This window comes from Sminthopsis crassicaudata, chromosome 6, assembly GCF_048593235.1.
Source record: "Sminthopsis crassicaudata isolate SCR6 chromosome 6, ASM4859323v1, whole genome shotgun sequence".
Classification (NCBI taxonomy): Eukaryota; Metazoa; Chordata; class Mammalia; order Dasyuromorphia; family Dasyuridae; genus Sminthopsis; species Sminthopsis crassicaudata.
This window is the reverse complement of record NC_133622.1, coordinates 242,404,464-242,412,686: the sequence shown is the minus strand read 5'-3', so window position 1 is coordinate 242,412,686 and position 8,223 is coordinate 242,404,464. Positions and strand designations below refer to the sequence as shown.

Sequence of the window (8,223 nt, the reverse complement as noted above, 5' to 3'; positions counted from 1 at the left end):
AATATGTACTTCCTATTGCATTATGTACCAGGCAATAGGACAGGCTTTTCATTGTTGCTTCAGTCTGGATTTTAAAGATAAGATGGCAATTGAAATATAATGGAAAGGATATTTACTCTGAAATCAGCCAAAATGAATGAGAAAGTTGATTCTACTACTTACTGTTGCTCTATATTTTGTAACCATTGAGAAGAAATTTTCAGAATTTAGATCACAATTTCTTTGCTTATTTAAGCTTATTGAGAGTTTATGATTCTTTGATCCAATATATCTATGTAACACAGCCTGCCATTTTCAACAAGAGTTTTCTCTGGAACATTTTATTCACAGCTTCAATGACATCTTTGTTTCTGAGGCTGTAAATCAAGGGATTTAACATGGGACAAATAAAGGTATAAAAGACAGCAATCGTTTTGGATTCCTCCACAGACTGCTCAGAAGGGGGTCTTAAGTACATACAAAAGAGGGTCCCATAGAAGAGAGTGACTGCTATTAGATGAGATGTACATGTGGAAAAAGCCTTGCGTCTGCCTTCAGCAGATCGGATTCTCAAAATAGCAGCAAAAATAAAAACATAAGAACAAAGAATTATAAAGAGAGAGCTTGAAAGAGTAAAGCCAGCTACTATAAACATGGCCATTTTTTTGACATAGACATCAGAGCAGGACAGTAACAGGAGAGGAGGGTCAGCACAGTAGAAGTGGTTAATTTCATTGGGTCCACAGAAGGATAAGTGAAAGGTCAACAGGGACTGGGACAGGCCATTCAGGAAGCCATAGACATAGGGAACAATGACCAAGCAGAGGCAAACAGTCTGGTTCATTTTGGTGCTGTAATGCAGAGGGCTGCTGATGGCCACATAGCGATCAATGGCCATTGAAGCAAGGATATAAAACTCTGTGATCACCAGGGCAATGAAGGAAAGGCATTGGATGAAACATCCTGCATAGGAGATGGCTTTTCTTTCTGAGAGGAAATGAACTAGCATCTGAGGTGTGATGTTGGAAGAGTAACATAAATCAACGAAGGAGAGATGACTGAGGAAAAAATACATGGGAGTGTGGAGGCGTGGACTCTTATGAATTAGCATGATCATGCCCAGATTCCCCACCAGAGTGATGATGTAGATCACTAGGAAGACAATGAAAAGGATCTTCTGCAGTCTTGGATCCTCACTTAGTCCCAGGAGAATGAATTCAGTTACTTCTGTGTAGTTTGGAGAAGACATTTTCTCATGTCCTATCCATTGAAAGATGTGCACATTAAAAATATTAGAAGGGATGTAATGAATATGAAAGCAAATGTTTGTCACTTTAGGATGCTTTACCAATCATCAAGAATCACATACAGCTTTTTAACTTATTTTACTCTTGTATTCCTCTTTTTTCTATGTCTCTTTGACTCTGTGTTTCTCTCTGTTTCTGTGTCTCATCCTGTCTCTGTCGGTCTCTTCCTCCCTGCCTCTCTCTTTTTTTCTCTTTCTCTCCATCCTTTTTCTCTCTCTCAATGTCACACACTCACACACAGATATACACACAAAACTTTCCCCTTGTAGAACTATATCCATATACTTATATACACACATATATGTATGTATATATATATATATATATATATATGTATGTATTCACAATCTACATTTACCATACTATTCTGAATTCCATTATTATCAATCAGATTTAAGCCTACATGAAAATAGAAAATATGATTTTACAGGAAGCATTAATTGTATAAAATCTAAATGAAAGTTAACTAAGCAGCTAAACAGCCTAACTTTTATACTGTCTCACATGTTTATTAACTTTGTGACCTTCACTATGTCATTTATCCTTTCTCAGTTTCACTTTCCTTGTTTTTAAAATTGGGATAATGACAAACAATTGAATTAAAGAGTTATGAGGATTAAAAGGATAATTATGCGTAGCATAATGCTTATATGTTACCTGATGATCATATACATATATGTATATATGTAATGTGTTTTGCAAATCTTAAAATAATATACAAATTTTAACTAGTATCATCATCACTCATCACATTATAATTTTTCAGTTGAAACTCATAATCATTTCTCTTTTTGCAAAGGCAATTAGGGTTAAATGACTTTCCTAGGGTCACACACTTAGGAAGTGTTAAGTGTCGGTGGTCAGTTTTTAACTCAAGTTCTCCTGACTTCAGGGCCACTAGCTACTGTGCCAACTAGCTACCCCAAAACATAATAGTATTATCATTATTAATCAAGGTTAATAATTACCAGTGCATTTTCACTAACTTACATTTAAATATACCAAATCAGGAATTTAATTTCTCTTCTTTCAAGACAAAGGTCACCTTTAATTATTGTCTTTTGTTATATCGTGTCATTTATAAATTTAGGGCAGCTAAGTAGTTAAGTGGATGGAGCACAGAATGAGAATTGAGAATACTCATCTTCATGAATTCACTTCTTGTCTCAGACATTATCTGACTTTGGGTAAATCATTTAATACTTCTTGCCTCAGTTTTCTCATCTGTCAAATGATTTAGAGAAGGAAATGGTAGGCCTCTTCCATATCTTTGCCAAGAAAACCCCAAAGTTGCTCAAGATAGATAGGATGAAAAATAGCAATATAAAATCTTGATGTTTTAAGAGATGCCTTGAAAAGTTCTTGCTTCGTTTGACATCCTCTGTCCTTTGCCTAAAATCTTTTAGCTTAAATATTCTAGAAATACCATAATGAAAGGGAAAATGGAAATGATCAGAATAGCAAGTAGTCTTCAATGTTTAAGGAGGTAAGTTTGACTATACCAATATACATTTTTGTACTTCTTTTGTTCTAAGGATTCTTTCAGCAATGCATTTTCTCTTTTGTATGTTAGTTGATTGCATTTGATGGTTATTTATCAAATTATAGAAGCACAGTTATATAGAGGCTTTTGGTAAAACTGGATAGGTCTCTCAAATGGATGCTTGTGTATCTGAACTTAACTAGTGGCCGGGAGTGGAATGAAGTGATAACTGTTGATATAAATTCTGCCCAACCTTGAATATATATTATTCAATAAATGAGACATGTATAATGAAAACCAAAATAAGAGATTTATTCTAAGCTTCCAGAAAACAGAAAACAAACAAAAAATATTGCCTACCTGTCAATGTAGTGAGGTTTCAGAACAGTACTACATAGTTTATTTCAGAAGAAGGGCCTGGCCTCAATGACTGTCTTTCCATGTATGTCTTTGCATTGGGTGACAGCTCAGACTAGATGATCTCCTAGGTATCTTTCTCTTCTAAGACTCTTTGATGCAAAGCAGTAAAGTAGAAAGGTTTGTATTATAATATATTTCTTAGGCTTTTTCCCTGAAGGATGACTCAAATACATCCCCAGGAAGCCATTACAATATCCCTAAGGAATTATATCAATTAGAGAAGTTTTTGAGCTGGATTCTCCTCAGTGCCCATGCTCCCATGTGGTTCAGTGTTACCCTGCTTTGCCTCATAGGTGCGATCCTATGGACTTGCATGTGCATTGACTGATCTTTAACTATTGAAAGTCAATTGGTCATTGGATCATTTTATAAATACTTTTGGTGATGGCAAGACAAGTCAGTAGCTTGGTGAATAAAATGTATAGAACTTGAGTTCAAGTCTATTTGAGTATTCCCAGAAGTATGAACCTGGCCAAGTCTACTGACCTCTCTCATTCTCAATTTATTCATCTGTAAAATGGGGTTACCAATAACACTTATATGATTTGGGAAGATCAAATGAGAATGCTTATGTGAGATGATTTCATAATGTTTAAAGTTCTATATAAATATTATTTAGTGATACAAAGCACATACATACTTTTTGTACTTTGAGATACATTTATATAGTCGACTATGGAGACCTTTATTCATCATGAGAATATAATGCATTATTTTAGAATCCATATTTAGAATTCATAGAATTCCCATAATGTCTACTATAGATTTTAGCAAAACATTATTTCAGAGTGTCAGATTATCTATCCAATCACAAACTTTATTATGGATATAATATGTATATATATATATATAGATATAGATATAGATATAGATATATAGTCCAGAGTATTGTAATGAAATAAAATTAAATTCAAGTAATATTTCCATCATGTAATAATACAATGTTCTGCACTTAGGACTTGAGTTCAGTGCTTATAATAAGCAATATAAACTTATATATTTAATTTTTAAATCATTTTATTTTTTAATCAACCCTGGATTTAATGAATTCTGGAAAAAAAGGAAGAATTATGTGGTAAATAATGGTGAAGTGAAAATCAAGATACAAGACTCTTAAGTGCCTTTGTGACACTTTCCTTTTCCTTGGTCAAATAACCAACTCTATATAATTGTTTATTGAAATAGCAAGGATGGAATGGTCTCTTGAGGTTTCTTCAGTTCAAAATGTCAATGAATCTCTTAGAATCACAGAAATCTCAGTATGCAGAAAATCACACAAGCAAGAATATTTGGTTTAGGAAAGGATGCTAAAAGCTTATTACTCCATCCATACTTGGAAAATAATTCCCTTACCTAAATATTCTAATCTAATCTAAGAAGCACTTAATCCAGGGCTTGCTTTGTGCAAGATGCTATGATGTAATATGAGGTTCTGGAAAAACAAAGATAAAATGAAAACATTTTCTGTCCTCCAGAATCTTGGAGTCTAGCAAGTGCTCATCAATCCTTTCTATGAAGACCTCCAATGAAAGGGAACTAATTTGTTTATGTTTGTTTTATTATAAACAAGTTTTTGCTCTTTTTTCTCCTCCTCTCTACAACCACCACCACCACCACCACCACTATTACTACTACTGCTGCTGCTGCTACTACTAATAATGATAATAATATAAGAGAGAGAATTTATATAGTACTTTAAAATTACTGAGGTATAGCAATGGATAGAGCACCAATCTTGAATCATAAAGACCAAAGTTCAAATATGACTTCAGAAACTTACTAGCCATGACATTGGAAAAGTTACTTAATCATGATTGCCTCAATTTCCTCAAACCATTGGCAAATCATTCCGGTATTTGCACCAAGAAAATCTTTAATGGAGTCATGAAGAGTCAGACATGGTTGAAGTAACTGAATGAACAAGATTGTGCTAATTCAAGATCCATCTCTTTACTGCATATCTTATCCACTGCTTAGTTGAATTTTGAAGTGCTTTAATAATAAGGAAGTTGTCTTTAACCTCAGACCTAAATTTTCCTTTTTATTACTTGTACTTATTATTCAAAGTTCTACCTTCTGATAAAAAGTAGAAAGATTAATCTGCTGAAACATACTACCAGAATCTTTTAAAGTACTTGAAAACAATTATGTCAATTCAATCCAAAAAAATCATATGGTTATGATTGTACTCAAGGTACTGGATTAAGTTGGATATTCTAAGACTAAAACAAAATAAAGCAGTCTCTCTGCTCAGGGAGCTTACATTCTACTTGGAAATATAACTGGTTATGACAGATTTACCCTAATTATCTCTTTTTTTTTGTACAAGATTACTAAGTTAATTGACTAGTAAAATGATGAAGTTTAATTTACATAGAATTTAACAAAACTCTAAAACTCCTCTCTTTGGGGAGCATAGAGATGAGTGGTCTAGATGATAATGCAATTCAATGGAGTCAGAATGTAGTTAAATATTGCTATTACAGGAAGTCTCTAGTGGAACAGTGTGTGTGTGTGTGTGTGTGTGTGTGTGTATGTGTTTGTCTGTATGTATATATTCATAAATATATTCTTTCTTAAATATAGCCTGCTTAGGGTACGATTGGGCATTAAAAGGGGGAAAGAATAAAGTAAAAAAGGTATGCAGCAGAGAACAATAACAATTTACGAGAAAGTGAAGAAAAAATGGACACAAAAATATAATTTCTTATACATATATATACACACACACATATATATATATTTATCTATCTATCTATCTATCTATATATATCTATACATATATATAGATATATATATATATATACACGCATGAACTTTTTTGAACTGCTAATTTGTTGTTATATATTTTTGAATCCTCCCTAATATTTTGCTGGGCACATGACAATGTTCTCTTTTGTTTTGTTTTATTTTCTTTTTCATTTCTTTATTTAATAAAATAAGAATATTTTTAAAAATTGAGAAAGGAAAAAAATTAAGAAGGTTAGTAGGAAAATGGGGAGGGTATCTGAAGGAGGGAAGTTAGGATGGTAAAAGGCCTTGAATCAGTTGTCATGGTATTGAAACCTGCTATGACACTCCCTATATGCATTACCTGGGGCAAATAACTTTCCTTCTTTCTGTCTCTCTCTCTCTGTGAAGATCAAGAATATGATACCAAGAAGGACACAACCAGTCAAAGTTTTATGGGTCACTTTACTACTCAATCCTGCAAGCATGAAACTTTCCAGTCTTTTTTTCTCATAGGCAATCATGCATGAGGTAACAAGAAGACGAGTGCATTTGAAGTACTTCTTCATAAAATAAGAATTTCTTAGTGAAATAATAAATGGAAATAATAGTTGACATTTATATTATGCTTGAAATTTTTCTCCCACAATGAATAAAGATACTGTTTTCTCTCTCCCACATATATGCCACTTATAATCTCTAGCTGTATACATGTAATGATTTTAGGTTTAAGTGTAAAACAGGCATATTATCAATTTCATTCTTACCATAGTCTTTTTGATGTGTAAACATACAATTGTTTCATGTGAAAAATCAGATGAAAAAGGAAAGAAAATGAATAAGAAAACAAAGTGCAAGTAAACAACATCAAAAAGAGTGAGAATGTTTTGTTATGATCCACATTCAGTTCCTACAGATCTCTCTCTGGGTGAAGATGGCTCTTTTTGTCACAACATCATTGGAACTTCACTATAGTCTTTTAATGTAGGTCATATTCAGTGATGTACTGAATCCAATTTTAACGAAGAACTTATAAGAGCTGATTGTGAAATATTTGATGTGATAATCTACCCCTCAGAAACCATGCAATGCTATGAAAATGTTGGATTATTAAGACTTAAGAATATGATGGAGAAAATCTTCAAAAGGCATTTTAAATGTAAAAAAGTTTTGTTTTTGAAGAACTGACTGTGAACTATTCAACATCTATTAGTATCACTATTCTATAGATGAGGAAACTGGGAGATTAGGTTATTTTTTAAAGCCAAAGACTGAGCTTTAATGTGATTAGCCTCTCCCCCACCAAAAAAATAAATAAATAAAAGCAGATAGGTACCATAGTGACTAGCAGTGGTCCTCAAACTTTTTAAATAGGGGGCCAGTTCACTGTCCCTCAGACTGTGGGAGGGCTGGACTATAGTAAAAACAACAGCTCACATTCTGTCTCCACCCCTCAGCCCATTTGCCATAACCTGGCATAACATATTCATTTGAGTTTTCCTAATTAATTTGAGGAAATTGAGGAAGCAAGTGGTAGACTAGAAAGAGAATGTAATATAAATATATAATGTCTACTTTCAGACTTTAAGGAGTTCATTTTCATAAGTTTTTATCATTCAGTATTCCTTTTAGAAGAAATTCCTCATTGAAGATTATCAAAGATGAAGGGCCAACAGTGTTTATCATTCAGTATTCCTTTTAGACAAATTTCTCATTGAAGATTATCAAAGATGAAGGGCCAATCTTTGTCCCTTTTCTAAATCCACAACCAGATGCAGGTCACTGAAAGAGAAATTGTCAAAGTCATATCATAAGTTTGAAACTGGTTGGAACCTTAGGGTTCATCTTAATTTATATGAAGAATCTCAGAATCCTAATGGCTTGTTCTAGAATACATGGTTAGCACATTTTTCAGATAATTTATAGGATCTCTTTCAGTGATAATCACAATATTTATACTTGTTGCTCTATTTAAATCCTTGTTGAGAAAAATTACACATAAATAGATGAATTGATTACTCTCCTTGGTATTGAAGTTACATCTTTCAAAGGCATTGAAATGGTAGACATGTACAGAAACTTCTGCAAAGTTGATTCAGTTTGTGATTCGTACATGGAATGTGTGCACTCATGTATAACTCAAAATCCAATAAAGGTGAAAGATAAACAGCTTCTGTTGCAAGAGAGCTAAACAGCTATCACATCAAAATAGTATCCCTGAGTGAAACAAGACTGACAAATGAAGAACAGTTGACTGAAGTAAGAGATGGTACATGTTTTTTTTGTTTGTTTTTGTTTTGTTTT

General features: G+C 33.1%; 1 protein-coding gene across 1 annotated transcript; it reads right to left on the bottom strand.

Moving 5' to 3' along the window:
• Window positions 1–271: 271 nt before the first annotated feature.
• On the bottom strand, window positions 272–1,228 carry LOC141547520 (olfactory receptor 5M10-like). Its single transcript, XM_074275914.1, has one exon. The coding sequence runs from the start codon at window positions 1,226–1,228 to the stop codon at window positions 272–274; it is 957 nt and encodes a 318-aa protein (XP_074132015.1).
• Between the last annotated feature and the right edge of the window lie 6,995 nt (window positions 1,229–8,223).